Genomic DNA, 19,635 nt, shown 5'->3' on the forward strand with positions numbered 1-19,635 from the left:
CTGCGGAGGTTTGCAGGTAGGCGATGCTGAGCAGGGGGAGGCTGACCGGTGGCGGCAGGGCAAGAAGTTCAGCTACACAAACTGAACTTTCACTGCGAGGGCTTGAAAGAGAAAGAAATTGGATTAGACCCAGAGATGACGTATCCTGTTTGATTCCTTTTCCCCCTCACACTCCGACAAGCTTTGTGTTTCAGCAGGCTTTTATTTCTGAGCACGAGTTGCTTTAAAAATTGGGTAGTGTGTGTCTCAGGGTGTCGGCGGTGATGTGCTGAGCTCGACTGGCTCGCTTTCCTCGCGAGGGCTTTGTTCTTCCCACCACGCTCAGATCGGTTGTGCAACATGCCCCTACCGTTTAAAAAAAAAAAAAAGAAAGTGCTGAGTAATGCCAGAGGTTTCTCAAATGGCTGATGCAAACCTGGAGAATTTGCATCATCATTCAGCTGGAGTAACTTGGTATGACAAGAGCTTAAATACAAGTCCACGCGGAAGCTGAGCTGGTTTCCAATGATAGGGCAGCACCGGCGAGCTGGGGGAAAGCACAGGTGTTGCTGAGCACTGCGCAGGCAGCAGGGAAGGGTAAAACACGCTTCAGGAGCTCCCTACCTGCGCGTAGGAGCAGCTTGGCAGATAAGAGCAGGCAGAGGAAGAGGCTTAAGTAGTTGGCTACAGAGGGAGGAAAAAGCCTTGAGTTGCTGCTGCAAACTTTTTGGCTGTGCCTGCCGTCGGCGTGCTGGTGGCACGGGAGCATGGTCAGGAAAGCTGCTGTGCCGACAGCATCTAATGGGAGCTACTTGCAGGGGCAGCCTAATGGCAGGTTGTCCTCTCTGGACAGCGGGCAGCCAGCCCAGGAGCAAAAGGTTGTGCTGAAGAAGAAAGTCACGCTGTTGAGGGGGATCTCCATCATCATTGGCACTATTATTGGAGCCGGCATCTTCATCTCGCCCAAAGGGATCCTGAAGAACACAGGCAGTGTGGGCATGTCCTTGACTGTCTGGACAGTGTGTGGCATCCTCTCGCTCTTTGGTAAGTCTCTCAAAAGTTTCTAATTGGTCCAGAGGGACAACTGGTGGATTATTTCTATTTTTTGTCTGATTTTGCCATTGGATATCAAGGCACAGTGTGGAGCTGGAGGACCAATAGGGCTGCGGAAGGCTTTTGCTGTGTGATAGGTTGTGTGGAGGGTGCAGCGCTGTGCAGTCCCTGTCCCCTGGTGCCGTGTCAACACAGGCTGTAAGCGCAAATCGTTTCTCACGGACCCCTAAAGGAAAAGCGAATGTCTGCTTTATGCCATAAAAAGTGCTATATGTATAATGTTTTCCTTCTGGCTGTGAGAAGTAGTTCACCATTTGCTTGTAAGGCCCCTGGCAGCGGGGCACACGGGTCATTCCGAGCACCAGCGAAATGTTCAGACAGTTTGACTCAGTTCCCTGGAGGCTCGGTCAAGGTCTGGGAGGAATAACTCCCACTGGACATAATCTGTGTTGGCGTGAAAGGGAGCAAAGTAATAATACTAATAACCCTTCTCCCTGGTCTTGTGTTACTGTTTTTCCCTTTATTCCCCGCTCACGATGTGGCTTGGAAAGGTTGGGTCGCAAAAAAGAGCATGACGGAAACAAATCTGTAATGTGAATTTTGTTGCTGGCCTGCCGATCGTGACAGTTTTTACTAATTTTGCTGTGTTTCTTTTTTAACAGTATTAAATTCTGAAGAATGCCAGTTTATTTGTTCTGTACACAAAGCCCCCATTCAGAGTGGAAAACCCCACCCTGGCTTCTGTGGGACAGAGGGTCCATTGACCTACTTAATGAGTTAATCTCAAAGAAGCTGAAGAACTAACATGAATATTGGCTTTATTTAAAACAGAGACGACTTGTTTTCTGGCAAGAGGTAAAGAAGGCAAACACGGCCTAACATGTGTCTGCTTAATAGGTGGAACATGCGAATGCCACCCTGTGTAACTTGGCTCTGAACTTAAAGGCAGCGTTGACTCTATAAGTCCACCCAAGCCAAACAGACAATACAAGAAATTTAGGAACTATTTTGGTCAAATGTTAAATGCTTTGGTACAATGTGAAATGTAACCTGCTGTGCTAGCATGGAAGTCCTGCCAGGAAGCAAAATTCCCCTATAAAGACCTCAAATGCAATTTGCAACCCTGTTCTAATACCTTGGTCTTTAGATTCAGTTAAACTAGAATTTGCTTAAGCATCACATAATTTTAATACTAGTAATTTTCTGGCTGTGAAGTCAAGTCTGTGGAAGAAAATCAGATGGATTTTCCTGGGCATTTCCCAGATCTCAGGATGTGAAGATGTGTCTAATTTGGCCCAGCAAAAGATATTACCTCTTTTCTCTGACCCGTTACAGTTATTTTTTCATAATTTTTATATCATGGGTGTTTTTAATTTCCTGCATGATATAATAAAATCTCATACAAAGATCACCTAAGGTCTTGCTGAGGCTGTCTGTGTAACATGTATCAAAGCACAGTTTGATTTCATCCTGAGCCACTACAGAAGAAGCTGGAAAGAGAAAAGTCATCAATAGGTGTTTTTTTTTTTTTTTTTTTTTTTTTTTTTTTTTTTATGTGTGTGTGTGTGGCTATAAGTGTTTCATTGAGTACATTTCCAAGTAAGCTGAAGATGATCAGATACAAGTTGTTGTGTTTTTGCAAAGCCCCAAACAAAGCGAAGGAAGGAGGATGGAATGTGTCATAACGTCTTACAGCTCCATCCAGTTTGGTGTGTGTTAGGTAGTTTTGACAACTGTAATTTTCATCTTAAAGTCTAGTAGCATAAAAGCAGGCGGGGAGCAGACTTCGTACATGTTGCTGATCATAGCTCTGTGTGATTCAGTGCTTGCCAACTTTGTTTTGGTTTTCCTGTGGCTTCTCAGAGTCTCTCAAAAGGGCTGCCGACATTGAACTGAGGTGGCGAACCTTTTTTCTGCTGATGAGGTCAACCTATGGAGCTGAGAATCCATTGGCTTTGAGGCTGGGTGATGGCTCATTAAACAACAGTAGCAGACGATGCACGGGCAAAGAAACCTTCATGCAGGTCCTCATAGTTGCAGCATGCTTTTTCCTGCTCCATAATGGCTGAGGCAGTGTGTTGTGCTGGAGGCAGCCTTGGCGACCTCCCTGGGAACTGCTGCTTACTGTGAGTGCTTCTAATGCTCACCCAAGGGGGCCTGAACCACTTCTGCACGAACCTGGTTCCCCACTGTGGCAACATGATGATGATTTTGGTTTTATTTTAGTCGTCGTAAAGACACTGAGTGTTGAAGTGAGCCCCCTGCTAAGACAACATGAAGTTGTCTGTACTTAAGGCAATGCAGGAATGAGCAGAGCTTCCATTGTGTTGGTTGCACACACAGCACTGCACTGGTGTTGGAAAGCCAGGGCCAAGCCATTCCCAGAGTTCTGTATGTAAGGTGTTGGGGGTAATAATGAGGAAAATCCTCCACCTGCAATTCCTGCTTCCAAACTTCAGTCTGTCTATTGCTTTCCCCATGGCTGAGGAGAGGGAATGCAGTCTTTAGGCCTTCCTTCAGGGGCAAGGCAGGGATTTCTGAGGCTGCAAGGAGCTGATCGTAGTTTGATAACAAGCATGTGTGTCAGAGGGCTTTCACTTAGCCGGGCCAGCTGGGGTGGCTGGCGTGACACAGCAGTTTGTCATACCTCTTCCCAAGGCACGGATGAGTAATGAAACACCTTGCTAGCAAATAGTTTGTTCAGTGGCTTTCACGTAAATGTAACTGCATACATGTACAGCTTGGGTAACTGCAGGTCTAGCTGAATGACTCGAAACTTATAAAATTGCTTGAAAGAAAGAGGATTAAAATGTATCAGAAGTTGTGATACTGCAGCACCTCCGTTGTTTACCTTACAAGTGTTTGGAAAGGTATTTCTGGATATCTCGTGATGCCTTAGCTTAACTCTTACAGGTGCCCTCTGCTATGCTGAACTGGGAACATGCATTAAGAAATCTGGCGGTCACTACACCTATATCCTGGAGGCCTTTGGCCCATTACCTGCTTTTGTGAGAGTCTGGGTGGAATTACTCATTATTCGGTAAGTGTATCATGGCTTTTCTCTGTTTCTTTTCTGATGGCAATATGCTTTTCAGTCATGAAGAAAACTCTCCAACACATGATGTGCAAAAGAAATCAAACATATCTTGACATATGAGCTAAGTTTTTTAGTACAGCTGCTTCAGAGAATTTAACAATGCTGTTTTGCTTGTTGGCATTGAAACATTAAAAAATGTTTCATGTATAAAAAAAAGATTCTATGAAAAAAGCCTGTCACACAAATTCAGCTACTTGTTTAATTTTGCTAAGCTTACTGTACCCATTAATGTTAATACCTGTGCCTACTTGAAATACAGTGGAAGAGAAAAGTCACCTCTGCATTTTGTCAGTCTTGAAAGTGGCTTTTGGAGTCGTTGCTCTTGTCTATACATACAGGAATAATGCATAGCAAAGTTATTGCCCAGTGTATTTAAGATTTCGGGGCACCATGTATTCTCTAGATGTCAGTTCAAGTCCCTGTATTTTGTTTTCATGGTGTGTTAGAGAATCACAGAATCACAGAATTTCTAGGTTGGAAGAGACCTCAAGATCATTGAGTCCAACCTCTGACTTAACGCTAACAGTCCCCACTAAACCATATCCCTAAGCTCTACATCTAAACGTCTTTTAAAGACTTCCAGGGATGGTGACTCCACCACTTCCCTGGGCAGCCTGTTCCAATGTCTAAAAGAAGTTAATATGAAAAGCACTAGCTGGGCAAATAAAGCAACAGGAAGTCCTTACATATCTAAAATGTCTGAAGTACTGATGTGGTGTGGTTGATGCAGCCCTCGACTTTGTATAAGATATTACAATATGAAGATGCAGAATTACGAAACCATAGCAAATAAATTTTCATAATGTAACTGGATCTTGTTATCACACTAAAATATGGCCCATTTTATTTTATTTTATTTTATTTTATTTTATTTTATTTTATTTTATTTTATTTTATTTTATTTTATTTTATTTTATTTTATTTTTTTGATAGTATTGCTGAGGCTGAAAAGCTTGTTACATGTAGCAAATGCAATTCACTTATGTAAAATAAATTCAGGAGTGATCCATGCGAGCCTTAGGCTAGTTAGCACTCCTTTCCTCTCTCTTCTGAAACCAGCAAATGAATCACAAAAGCACAAGCCTCATCTCAAATCACAGCTATGTTTACATAATATTGACAAGTTCTAGCATAGCCTGTTGAGTTTAAAAGCACTAAGAGTGCTGAGTCATTATGAATCCATAAATCCTTATCTTGTTTTCAGAGGAAATAATTGTGTACGTCAGATGGTCCCTCACATCCTCCTCACTCATCGGTAACCCTTGCACAAATTGCAAAATTTCCACCAAATGTAGTGAAGGAGTAGATACCTTAATAATATTATCTTCTTGCCAAAGAGAAAACCAGATAGAGGAAGCAGACCTATGGTTTTCACTGAAGGAAACAGTGGTGTGAACATAGCTATATCCTTGCACAACAGAGAATCAACAAAAGAGAGTAATGGTAGAAATCCCCTTGTTAATCTGCACCCTACTGGGCAGAGGGGACACTATTAGCTTAGGCATAAGTACCCACAAGAAACGAGACTTCAGAAATTCCTCTCCTCATGAAATGTTTAAAAAATTTTGTACATATGACAGTGTCTCAGGAGTATCATAAAAACATTCTTAGTCATTGTGATCTGCCCCACACCCAGTAAATAATCATCCTGCACATGGGAAAGAACATCAGTGGATTCTTTAATCATCAAATCTGAGAGGCAGCAAGGGAGACGTACTTGTTATAACTTGTGATGATCAGAGTAGCGCTGCCTAAACTCCATGTAGTCTCCTGTCTGACTCTGGCATCGTAAACTAATTGGCTACTGCTATCAAAGAATTTGGGACTTAGTATGCACCTATGGTGTTTTCACTGGGTGAAACTGCACACGCACTTCTCAGTTAAGCCTTTTCTCCTCTGAAAGACACAGAATTATCACACCCACAGGCTCTGGAGCAGCCACGACCAAAATAAACTTTTTCTCTCCTCATATATCTTTACAGCCCCTCTTTTACAGTGTAGGATGCACTTAAATTCTGCCCGTGCACTGACTAAACTGCTAGCATCCCCCCGTATTCAGAAGTGCCTTACGCTACGTTGTTCCTCATCCAGTACATGTAGGAACTCCTTTTCTCCCTAGGAGTCAGGTTGTGGGTGTACTACAAACCTACAAAAATACTACAAAAAAAGAGTTTTCACACAAGTGAAGATGACAGTGTGAACACGTTGTCTGTAGTGCTTGTATATGGTGGTTGCTAAACACAGGTTAGGTAAGAGCGCACTGCCAAAGAGGTGACTTACTCACCTCTGGTATGTGCTGCCGGCAGTAGGCCTGCCCTTCTCCCAGTGGCTTTTTTTTCTCTCTCTGTTGCTTTTTTTTTTTTTCTTGCCCTTAAATGAAAGCTGCTAATTCACTTTCTGTGCATTCATGAATGTACAGATCTTAGAAGCCTGCCGATCTTTCTTTCTGACTGCAGTAAAAAGGAATATGCTCCATCCCTTCAACGTCTGCCTCAGCTAGCCAGGCACACCATCACCACCATCTCCCCTCAAATGTGGGAACACAGGAGGCCTACATATTTATTAAAGGTATAACTAACTAGATATTTAATGAAGGTATAATTTAAGAGCTCTGTTTTTAAAGATGAACATTGTGGAGCTAACAGGGACTGCCACTTTATTAAGGCTTTTCTTAAAATGAGAGAGAAAAATCCAAGTTCTGGGGGAAGGAGCAGAGGCTGAGGAAAAAGACCTGGGAAAGCTCCAAAGATCTGATCCATCTGATCCAGGCCAGTTCAAGCTACTTTTGGCAGTCTGCAGCATTCAAATGCTGGAAGCCTGGTGATCTGCTTATGTAAATCAGAAATATTCCACCAAGGTAAAGACAACAAATGGATGGGTAAAGCTCATGCAGGGGGCGTTCAGCCTGTAGCAAAGGCAGCAGCTGTGAAGCCAGTTGTTGGCCAGTGAGAGGGGTGGTTCTTGTGCATGGGGTGTACACAAGCAGCAATCCTCACTTGTCTCTGCAGAAACTTTCTTAGGAAGATGCTTCTGGTCTGTGCTCTCCTGCTGTTTGGTCCAACACAATGTGTGACCTTTTGGTTGAGTCATGGTGCTAAGAAAGTGCTTTTTGTCTCAAAAGCAAAGCTCTCTTGTGGAAAATTCCTCTAGCATTCAATGAAGAATAATACTTCTCTGCAGAGTTTTAACACTGCTCTATAGCAACTATGTTTTTGTTAAAATTCTTCTGGGAGATGTATATTCTGCACTTAAGGCATTGTTTTATTAAATGTTCTGGATTCCTCATAACAAATTTGAATGGACTCTTGTTTAACACAAAAACAATATGAGGCAAAATCAAATACCTTTTTTTTCCTTGCTGTGTGTAAGTGTGATGAGGCACAGTTACCACCAGCTGTCCTGAGGAGGGAAAAAGTGTCCTCCCCAGGCACATGGGAACAGACCGCTGAGACTGTAATGTGCAGACAGTGTCTGATCTCAGGCACAGGGCAAAGTAATGGTAATACATGCCAGTGCTAGGGCTCCTGGCAAACATTTAGCTTGTCTTGAAGAGAAAGACTATGAATATTACTTCAAATTTGTAGACGCCTGCATGCCTGCTTTCCCTTGCATTCCCGTTTCATGGAAAGGACTTTCTGTACTTTTGAGGATTTTTGTTCTCACAGTGCTGGAAAGTTGTTACTCAATAAAAGTAGGAAACATTATAAAAATTCTTTGCATTTTAGGGTATACCATTTTCATTCATTTTTTTTTACCTTGTCTTTTTTTTACATTGTCCCAGATTTATTAATAGGTTTGGGTAACTTCTGGATGCTTATTTCAGTACAGCAGAATTCTCAGCTTCACTGAGATTAATTTGCTTGTCTGTGAGGGGTAAGATGTACCTTGCCACTAAAAGTTCAGTCCCCAACAACTTTCACTCAGGGTGTTGCCCATGCAATTTAATTGTGGCCACGTTCACTTCAAGCACGGCAGGGAAAATTTGTGTTGATACATTTCCTTTCTTCACAACACGAAAGTTGTAAGAGTGAACATGGAAAGAAGTGATGCTGGCAAGATCATCATCACTGAGCAAAGCCAAACTGTTTATGGTTATCTGTTATACTCAGAAATCATGGTACCTGGTGGCATAGCTGCTAACAGGCACCACAGTTAGGTACACTTTGCAGTTCTGTGATAATAAATTTACAGTATGATCCCAAATGGATATTGTTTACATACTACTGCAGATTAATTTTGTGATTTTTTTTTGTTTCTTACTTTTCACCCTAGCCCTGCTGCCACAGCAGTGATATCGTTGGCATTTGGACGGTATATTTTGGAACCTTTCTTTATGCAGTGTGAAATCCCAGAACTTGCAATCAAACTTATTACAGCTGTTGGCATCAGTAAGTATCCAACTTTAGTTTTCAGGAAGAGTAAAGATTATGTAAATTAAAAAAAAATAAGTAATCACACCCTGAACAGGTAGTCGTTTGTTGTGAATCACTGCAGAATGATTGTGCATTCCGTGCCAAGGGCATCAGCATGACTTTTTGCCTTGATTTGTGTATTTGTGAACATATGTAGTAGTAAAAAGAATACCAGACTTTATTGATGGCAGAGAAAATCTATTGCCTACCCTGATTCTGTTGCCACTGAAATTAATGGCAAAACTCTCATTATTTTTGTGGAAGCAATTTTAGTCCCTAAGAGATGGTGAGCCGGTGCCAGAGATAGGAAAGAATGATTACTTGATTTTAAGTGCTTTGCTTTACCTCTGTTTTAGGAGGCAAGTACTTGCCAAGTATGATGCCATGAAGAAATGTAGTTCCCTTGACTGGAGCACAGGCAACATGAGATCATTTTTTCTAGTCCCTCCCTGTCCTGCACAGTGATAAAACTTACTGAGGCATCGCAGTTCGGGAGGCAGGAACCCAAAGGACTTTGGGAGCAGGGTGTGCACTTTGGTGAAAATGCATGCTGGTTACCAGCAGTTTGCTCTCCTCTTGCTAAGTAATGAGTGTAAAGGGATCGTTTGGAGCTGATGGGGGGGAAGGAGGCTACCCCTAGACCAGGAACTTTTCAGTCTGCCTGGATTGGTGTGTGAATGAGGCTCTGCTCCACGTGGCACTGGAGGTTTGTTTCCATCTTTGTGCAATTACCAGGGATGGTGCTCCTCGCACATGCACACACACACACACACACACACACACACTCACTCAGCTGTGCTGGGAGGAGACTGTGGAGCAGACCTGAGTAATTAGTAACAGATTGTTCCTTTCAGTTTGGCCAGTGCACATAGCAGAAACAAAAGGACTGGAAAAAAGAATTAAGACTTGCAAAGTGATCAAAGGCACACAGGAGACCACTTTAATTTTGCACAATAATAGGTTCGGATTACTTTTTCTTTCTTTGGGGTAGAGAGTTCAATTGACATTGAAATTTGCAGTCTACAGGTTACTGAAGCTTTGTGTAGGAGCTCTCTTGGTAAGAGAGCTCTTCTGGCAGGAGTGTTAAAAAAAGCACTGTGTGACCACATTTCTTTCTGAATTAATTATGCACAAACTATAGGTTTCATAGGAATAATTGAATTAAGGGCTTGAATTTTGAGGTCAATGACTTTTTATGGATACATCTGGCTAAAATATTTCAGTAAGAGATAAGGGTGAAACAGATGTTCAGCAACTTCAAGGTCACTGTGACGGAATGTTAAGTGAGGACTCCGTTAAAAGTGTTTTGTTAAGTGCGTGTGATTCAAGCACAATAAGCGAACACTTTAAAATAGATTTTTATTGCTTTTAATTTAATTGAAAATCTGTGTGATAAGCCAGGGCTACACAAAGTAATTAAACAAAGAAGTAGCGTTGCAGGGGGGGTGCGGAGATATGCAGAAATAATTACACCCTAAAGGGAGATAGGAGCTCACAGCAGACTGTTCCTATGGTGACCAAGGGTCTGTGCAGAGCAGGTAGGATGAGCTGTTGTTTCACTGAAGCAAGAGTTTCCTGGAGAAAGTTTGTAATTGTGAATGGGATGGTGCTGAGAGAAACACGGACATGTCAGGCTGAGGCTTTATTGTAATTTTGCAGCGTGCTCTGCAGTGGAGTTTCATTTTTAGTGGGTTTTGGTCGTATGCTACACTTAAGCTCAGGTACCAGAGGATGTACGGCTGTTAATCTTGTACTGTAACAATTAGCTGTTGGGGTGGAAATTGTTATGAATGTTTTGTACTGTGCATGTAGGCAGAGCAATAGGCAAGATTAAGATGTTGTTGAGCCTCACAGACACATCGGAGCCCTGAAGATCTTATAATCCAATTTAATGGTGCCAAAGGTAGTGTTTGCTTCCACTGAAAATTGTGTTACGTTAATCAGAAAGTGAAATGATGTGCTTTTTTGTCGTCTTACCCGCTCTTGATCCCTTCTACCACCTATGATGACAGAGCGCTTGCTACATATCTGTCTTTATTACGTGGGCAGAAAGGTAGTAAGAAGCACGGTTAAACTCTGTCCTTGAGTGAAACTTTATTTTATAGTTTTACCTCGTCATTTCTCATCATACTGGAAAAGTCAGGAAGAGATTTTGAAAAATCTCTAGGTGATCCCCTGCTCCCCAAAACAGTCAGCGTACCTAAACAATTTCTGACAGATGTTGGTCTAAAATTGTCTTCAGAGCTCCAGAGAAGGAGTTTCTACATCCTCACCCAGCTCTGTAGCCCATTTTTCTTTCTATCCTTATTATAAAAAAGTTTTCTCATTTGTTTTTCACCTAAATATCCTTTTTTTACAATTTAAACCTAATATTTCTTCTCTTACACAAAACGGACATGGAGGGCAGTTCTTCCTTTCCTCTTCATGGCCATCTCAGCACAGCAGATTTGTGAAGGAAGATAAGGGGGGAGCAGGTGAAATAGTGCATACCAGCATTATGCATGACCAAGAACGATGTTCATGCTTGTGCAGGAGAGAGGGTTCCTTTTGACATGGTGTGTAATGCTTGCCCAAGGTAGGTGCAGCCAGGATTATCGTGGGGAGTGGCAGACACTGCTGCTGCTTTCTAGTTGTGAACAAGCACTACTCATGGGGTGGCTGCAGTCCATTCTACTCCCCACCATCCCACCTCAGCCTCAGTGATGAAAAAAGGAGCAATGGTGCTGAGAGGAGACCATGTGCAGATCATATGAGAACTGAAATGGAACTACTGGAGATGGTGACTTTTAAAAATATCTCCATCTTGGTTTGTTATTTTTAGGAGCAAAGCATCTGCTGGGCACAAAATTTCTCTTGAAATCATACCTGTCCTGAGCTGTAGACACAAATTTTCTGTTCCAGGGTATGGTGCTTTCTTCATGGTAACTTTTATTTTATTTTATTTTCTGAAACAAAGAGTCTGAACATTTCAGTGGCTCAGAAGAGAAAAGGGTGCTCATGTGGAGTTTCTCATTCCTCAGGTTCCTAAGCCTCTGAGAAGCACAAGCTGCCTATTTTCAAACTTAGAGATCACTTTAATTCACTCTGTGTTTTTCAAATGAATCTCTCTGCAGGGGGAAACACCTAGGCAAATATGGGATATGCACATCTTGGTCTGCCTGTCAGTCTGCCATAAAATTTTTTTGAACTCACTCAATTTAACTGAAACTTAGAAAAGAACAGACGTCTCGAACATATTTCATTATGACATTTTTTATGAAAGTAAGTGGATACGTAGAGAAGAGAGAACCGGTACATACCCTGACATAGGGAGGAAGTATAGAAGAAAATGAATACAGGAGAGGAGGCCTTCTAAATGCCCAACTTTGCTTGAGCTGGAGATTTGCCTCCTTGCACACAACAGCCCCAGGACACAAAGCAGAGGGATTCAGGCCATCTTTGTTCTGATGCTGAAGACTATCTTCTTTTTAGGAGAAACATTTAGAAATTTATTTTTCTTTTTAAATGAAAGCTGATAGACTTCTCCATATTTATCGCTTCTTCCATTGAAGAAGACCTTTGCAAAGCATGAAGATAGGCAGTGTAAAAAAATCTATATTCATGCATTGCTTTAATTGCATCTGTTAGCTCTTCTCCTAATCTTACGGTTAAGTATATTCATAACAGTGAGGGATAAATTATAGTGTGTTAATGTATTGAACTGTACTATTGATCTACAACCTGAATAGACATGCAGCCTTAACTGAGCCAGTTCTAATCTTTTCACTTGGTCTCCATATCAGACAGCAAATATACAGGATTCAAACAAACAGAAGAAAAAAGAAAAAAAAAAAAACACAACAAAAAAAATAACAACTATTAAACTGTGAGGTTACCAACTTGCACATTTATAAAGCTTTTAAATTTACTCATATTTTGGGCATTTTATGCCACAATAATGGATGATTTTCTCTATTTTTTTTTTTTTTTTTGAGGTCTGCTAAAAACCAACCAACAAACCAAAAAAAAAACCAAAACAAAAACAAATACCCAAATTGTGACTGTTAGACAGAGGCCATATCATGCTTGAAAACCAAGGCCGCTGTACAGATCTATCAGGGTTTGCTGGCAAACACCCTGGAAAGTTTTGTTGGCGTAAATTTGATGTGTATGTGAGCCTGTAGTTGCTTTTTTCTCATGTCATGGCAGCTGTTATGGACACTGCTCTCTCCTGCTGAGAGTTTCCAGGCAAGCAGTGTAAATGAAGACATCTCTTGGCTGTAGGAATAGCAAAAGCTGCTCTGATGGGTGCTTTTGTGCCCCCTGTGACTTCCTTTTAATTGATGCATTAAAATCCACAAATTGAGGATACTTTTGGCTTTGTGTAAATGCCTTGAACCTAAAAGCCTGACAAGCCAGAGGAAGGCAGCTCCTGTGGTTTCCTGCTGAGGCAATGGCACATACGTTCCTGAAAAGTAGGCCAGGATGTAATGCTTGCTGCTGCTGCTCCTGTTAGATTTTGTTATCCATTTATAGCTGTGTCTAAGTGAAGGGAAAGGATCGTGAAAAGCAACACGATCAGTGTTACCATTGTGTTCAATTGTTCACAAACCTTATTTTGTTCTCCCTCCACACTCCCCTAGATTAGGATTCATCTCACTTTTACTTAGCTATTTAGTTTGTCTAGTTGTCCATGCTCCCTGTAAAGTTAGTGGTGAAAAAGGGGAAGAGACCCATCCTGGAGGCAACTCATCTCCTCTTAGCTAGGCATCCAAAAGAGATGTTATTAATCATCCTCTGGAGGACAATGTCTTTTCACTGAGGATGCAGGCAGATTAGATGTCTGACTTTCAGCTTGCCAGTTTAGAGCTGAGTCCTACTTTTGCTATTCTTTTGTCTGGGGAGTTGCTACTTCCTTCGGATTTTTGCTGTGATCCTGTATCAGAGCCTCTGCAATCTTGAAGTATCTCCATAAGATCTTATTCACATAAGAGTGCTGTTGGATGATGACCATAGACCCGAGATATAATTTCCATCTTCATTAGTGCAGCTGCCCAGCTGTGCAAGGGACTTGATCTTACAGAAGACTTAAAGCGAATGGCACAATGCGCTGGTCTGGCTGCAGATGTAGCTTTCCTTCAGCTTCCTCATCAAATGAAGGTCCTTGCTGTGTCCATTTTGCTTTCTCTGTTCAATTAGAATGCCTCAGCTAAACCGTTTTGCTGTTTTGAACTCAGAGTCTCAGGGTTGGAGAAAGTTTAGCAGCCTGCTCACATGCAGGTTGTCTTCATGAAAACATCACAATCAATTTTTTTTTCCTTCAAGCCAATGTGGCTCTTCCACAAATTTTTGGCTTGTGATTTGTGTGTGGCTGACCAGCAAGGAAGGTCACGAGTGGATCAAAATTAATGTTTGCACTAGTTTGCCATCAGATGACACTCTCACTTGTGTATCAGGAAGGTGAAACTGATGCATTAGTAAACCTTGAGGAGGAGGAGGATGCTCACATTGCCTATTCTGACCTGGGTCAGGGTAGCAAATTGCTGCAATGAGCTTGAACACTGGATAAGCTGGATGTCAAACTGCACATCTTTTCCTACCCATAAAACTCTTCTTTCACTTTTTCTCATAGCCTAGTCCCTGCCCAGGCTTGTCTCGTGAAATAGGAAAGTGCAATATACTGAACTTTCCAAGAAACTTGAAGTAATTCAGTTCTTGTTTATGGCACTGGATTTTCTTAATAGCTTAAATACTCTTGGCAAAATAACAGTTTTAAATATATTTTGCTTAGATGACAGCTGTTTAGCTTATCTACTGTTTTACCATGTGATCAAGCCCTAGAAAAGATGGTGTTATCTCAGTCAGCAGTGACTTAAAGGGAACTTTGAACATCTAAATAAGTGAAGTTATGTCAGGGTAATGTTGTGACAATAGAGTAATGAATCAGGCCCCTGGAATTTTATGTTTCCTACCAAGTGTATGTATACAAGGAAGTAATAAAGCAAAAAAAAAAAAAATATATATATATATATATGTATATATATATATATGTAGTATTTAGATCTGATGTGATACTTTGCAGAAGTTCAGGAGATTTTCTTGTGACTCAGAAAAGAACATTTCAGTTCAAAACAGTGAAATACTGTGACCTTTAAGATCTCTTTTCTTTTTTTTCTTTTTTCTTTTTTTTTTTTGGTGAAACCCTGAAATTAAGTAATGTTGTGAGTTTCTATTGAATTTGGTCAACAATATTGGTTGACTTTGGTTATAATTATATTGGAATGCAGATTCCTTGTTGTTTTCTCACTTTTCCATTAAAACTAAACCACTTCTCATTTAAACAGAGAAGACTTTTTTTTTTTTTTTAAATACAGTTTTTGGCCTTGTCACTTCAGAGCCGATAAAAAGGGCCTGGGATAAAGCAGCTGTTTTTGTAGCCAGAAAGGTTGTGCCATGCCAGGCTTGCAATGCTAGCTAATGCAAACTAGCTCTTAGGCTCTGGTGGGATTTCATGTGTCCCGTGATGCACCATGCGGCTGCCGATGCAGATGAAGCAGTGCTCTTGGGAGAGCTGGAGGGAAGGAAGGGCTCTGGTGAGGAGCTCGTTCATTAGTTCAGTGCCGTGGAAGGAGAGAGCAGATCACTGAGCAGGCTCATTGTACCATGTTCACCTTTGTCTGCAGCAGTGGGGGAAAGGGAATTTTTATCTAGTGAAATGACTCACATTTTCCATTCACTTGGTAAATATTTTTTCCTTTTTTTTTTTTTTTTGGCAAACTACTTTATCGATTCTGTTTTACCAGGGTAATAGTTTACATAAGCTGGCATAAGCTGGAATGACTGGCACTCATATAAGGCCTCCTGTTCTCCTGTTAGTTGGTTCCTAGCAAAGACCAGAAGATGCCCTCCCCGACCCAGGACAGGGTATGAAAGCACTTCTCACCCAGACTGGTTGTGTTGGCGAAGCACAGACCTGGGCTTTGTTTTCTTTGCCAATTCCCAGCATGGACAGCAACATTTCTTGCACTCTGGCCCTCTTGAGTCTAAAGTGGCATGGCTGTAAAGGAAGGGAAATAGTGGGAAAGAGATGCAGGTGTCAATAAGGCAGTGAGTGACAAATTCATACCGGGTCTAAATGAGTAATGTCATTAGTAATTTTTTCTATTTTCTGAAGTGCAAATCTCTAACCAAACTGCCATCGATGCAGAAGTAAGGAGTGACAAGGGTTGTGCAATTAATTTTTTTCATCTGAGGCAGGCTTCTGTCAGCTCATCGTTTACCAACAGCTAACGAACCTGGGGAAATGAAGCTTTAATTTGGTGCAGAAGGAGCCAGGTGGAGAATGAGGAGATGGATGGGTCAGAAAGAGGGGCTCGGCTCAAGCATTTCCAGGGGAGCCTGGAAGGGAAATGTGAGAGGTGGGAGGGCAGCAGAGGGAGAATGTTATCAGGGTGTGTTTCCTTCAGTGCACCTGAATCTATTGTCTGTGCAGCCTCTCAGAGTTTTGTGATTTCAGTGACATGAATATTTCTTTCTGACTTTTCTTTTTCCCCTTGCAGCACTAGTGATGGTCCTGAATAGCACAAGTGTCAGCTGGAGTGCCCGCATTCAGATTTTCCTTACCTTTTGCAAGCTTGTAGCAATTCTGATAATTATAGTCCCTGGAGTTATCCAGCTAATTAAAGGTATGAAATGAAAAGTAAATGCTTTTAAAGTGCTTTTATCTTTACGCTCCCCAGTCTCCCTGCACCTGCCTCCACCAAATAATGCTTATAGCAGCAAAATCTCTTAATTAGTCTCTGCTTGTTCAACTGAAGCTCTGCACTGTCATGTAATTGATTAGAAGTGGAACTACACTGGGATGAACTGGTATTTCCTTCTGCATGCCAATGAGACTATTCAGATCAGACTTGGCTTTCAAACGAGCGATAGGATTGCTCTTCTCTGTAAATTGCATTTTGCATGAACCTTGTGAAAGGGTCAGGATGAGCTTTAATGACGGATGGGCATGTCCCTCGCCAAAGCACTGGCCTCATCCAAGCAGAACACGCCTCTTTTAATTGCACTGGTGCCTGGTCCTGTCCAGTACTGCGTGTGGTGGTGGTAGGGTCTCAGATTTGGGGAATGTGTGAAAGAAACAGTATGATGAAGGCTGTTCTAATTGAGAATGCTAATCTCCAATCAGTCGGTAGGGGTGGTTGGATAGGTATTTATTATTAGAGAGAAATGCAGAAGTTAAAGGTGCTGTACTGGAAGACAACCCGTAGTTAGCTAGCTGTTGCTTTCACAGGCTTCCTGCCCTCAGCTCTACTAGATTCTCACATTTCATGTACGCTTTATTTCTTCCAAGGAAGATACTAACATGTGCACCTAAATGCAATAGTTTGGGACTAACCAAGGGTAAGAAAGGCAAGCAGCATTGTTTGGAAGGCCAGATTTACTCTACAGGCTTTGTCAATGTTGCTGCCTAAGCGAGGAGCATGGACAGAGGCCATTGGTCTCTCCCAGCCTGGAGATGGCTATGCAGGCCTTTTGCTGGCTGTCATTTGGGTAAAGCCATGCTTGCAGAGAAGCTTTACTGGTACACGCTCAGCCACCTGCAGAGGGAGGCTCTTCAGTCAGAGCCCTGGCAGCAGAGAGGGTGAGACGGAACAAGCCCCAACTCTCTCCGTACATGAATGCTAGGCAATAATGACAGGAAGCACGAGGAGCTATTCAGTGCAGAGGGTCAGAAAGGGGAACACTTTTGAATGAATCGGTGGCAGATTTTAGCAAAAACTATTGCTGCTGGCTGTGTCCCTGGGGATGCTCTCCTATTGTGCTTCACAAAGCCTCCCGTCTGTCAACAGCACAGCACCAGGCTCAGTGTAACTCTGGCTAGCAATAGGCTCTGAAATAAAACTTTTCCTACGCAGCACTCTGCTGATTCACTATTTCTGTTTTCATGCTTTTCACTTTCTTTCTGGCTGTTGCCATGCCTCTTCCCTCACTTCATTTCATGTGCAAGCTTTCTCCTTGTTCCCCTCTGTCCCTTTTCCTCTAGGCCTTTGAAGCAGGCCAGACCAAAGTTTGGATTGGCTTTACCACTCTTACATAGATCAAAGAGTGTCCCTGATTCCCCACTGGCACCTTTTTCTGGCCATGGCTCTTCCCGTATACCAAAAGCCTCCACTTCAGTGGGAATTCTGACTGAGAACTTAGTAAACACTGAGTAAAGAGTAGAGGATTTGGCCCATTGCTAATTAAATTCTCAGTGGATTCTCCTTCCTACTGCATTTCTGCAGGGTTGGGGTGCAACTGGAAAACTGGAATTTTGTGGGGAGGTCTTAAGAACTGTAGAGCACCTTGCAAATGATGAAATACCACACCTCAAGGGCTCTGACAAAGGCACACATTTAAAGCTTGTATTGTGAACTTAAAGTTCCCAGGAAATTCCTCCTCAGTAATTTCTGTTGCATATTTGGGGAACTATAGTATTAATCAGCCTTGGTTTCTGCATGGAAGCTCTTGCGTTGTTCAGCTGTGGCTATGCATACACTAGGAAAGACGAATGCCTTGTGCTTCTTAGCAGGAGTGTGTTTACACCAGCAGAGAGACAACTGGTTCTGTCAGAACCTTCCTCTGTAACCAACGGACATACAAAAAGATATTTACTGAATATCAGGACTTGGGGTGCATATAGGGTTTTGGGGCACATTGTGTGTTCACTTTGGTATTGATCTTTGGCACTCACCTATCCTGCATCTTTCCTGCTGTCTGCCTGGCATTTTTTTTTCAAAATGTTTACTCTCAAACATCTGCATGTGTAGAAGCATAATTCTTACTTGGTATAATGTAAGCTACAGTGCTGCCTATAATGTGGTAGAGGGTTGCTAAGGGCTAAGAACTTCTGGGGCAGAAAGGTTTTAAGACACGGAGTTTGTTTACTTTAAAAATGTTGCTTGTAAGTGAAATGCTTGCAATGTTCCTTCTGATGAAAATGTTAACAAACAAGGGAAAATTTTATAGCAAAAGCTACAGACCTCATTCTGCTCTTTCATGTTGACGTAAGTCACTGCTGGAGACAACAGTTCAGTGAGTGTCATCAAGCTCAGAATGCTTTAAAAAAACCTAATAGGTCAAATTCTGCTTTGGCATAGCTAGGGATGCCACAAAAACCTTTTACAATTACTGGCAGAATTTGGCTGCAGGGGTTGGGTCAGAAATTAAGGTCAAGAGCAGAACTTGAAGTCAGTGGACTGCTGGGTGATTAAATGTTCTGTGGGGTGATATATTTATTTGTCTTAAAGTAGGAGGTGACCAAAGAGCTTGTTTTTCAGTACTGTTTTTGTTGATGTTGCAGGAGAGACACGGCACTTTAAAAATGCCTTTGCAGGGAATGATGCCAGTATTATGGGATTACCACTTGCTTTCTATTCAGGAATGTATGCCTATTCAGGCTGGTAAGTTGTTGAAACCTTAAAGTATTTGTCTTGAAAGCAAACACTGATATGATTTAACAGACAGATTTATTTATATGACAAATCGAGTTGCACATTCTACATCTTTTGCCAAACTGCATCATGTAGTAGGGGTAGATCTTGCCACTGTCCCATATGCTCAGTAGCTATTCTGTGAGCCACTCTAAGAAGAAACGATTATTCTTCTGCCATGTACAATATGTAAACACTCACTGAACACTAAAAAATAAAAATTAAATTAAAAAAAATCTTAAGACTAGAAATAAAGGTAACAAGAAAAAATATTCTTAAATCCATACTAGGTATTTTAATCAAAGTCTAAAAGGGATAATAAAGCTTTAGGCTTTGTTGAGACAGAATTTACAGGAGAAACATCTCTGAACTAGTAGAAAGTTGTGGATCTCCATCCCACTTGTGTGGACCTCAGCCTTTGCTTTGCAAAAGCAGCATTTGGAGAACCTGAAGTAAACTATAACTTCAGTGTAGACCACAAAACAAGGTAAAAACTAGTTTCTTATGCCTTTTGCTCTGATGGAATTGGATCTCACTTAACAAGAAGTGCAACTGGCTGCCATAGAAGTTAAGAGCTATTCACTGTGAGCAAAGGCATGAGAATCTGCCTTCAGGTATCCAGCTCAGAACTTTCTTTTAAGTT

General features: G+C 41.8%; 1 protein-coding gene across 1 annotated transcript in view; it reads left to right on the forward strand.

Moving 5' to 3' along the window:
• Positions 1-746: 746 nt before the first annotated feature.
• The window catches only part of SLC7A11 (solute carrier family 7 member 11), a gene marked incomplete at both ends in the record, with an annotated part of 58,665 nt that continues 39,776 nt past the window's right edge, over positions 747-19,635 (forward strand). The window contains 5 exons of the mRNA XM_084285683.1: positions 747-1,023; positions 3,946-4,072; positions 8,402-8,517; positions 16,080-16,205; positions 18,863-18,962. Of these exons, the coding sequence (XP_084141809.1) occupies positions 747-1,023; positions 3,946-4,072; positions 8,402-8,517; positions 16,080-16,205; positions 18,863-18,962 (746 nt within the window). The remainder of the gene's footprint in view (positions 1,024-3,945; positions 4,073-8,401; positions 8,518-16,079; positions 16,206-18,862; positions 18,963-19,635) is intronic.

This window comes from Netta rufina, assembly GCF_964035555.1.
Source record: "Netta rufina genome assembly, chromosome: 4".
Taxonomy (NCBI): Eukaryota; Metazoa; Chordata; class Aves; order Anseriformes; family Anatidae; genus Netta; species Netta rufina.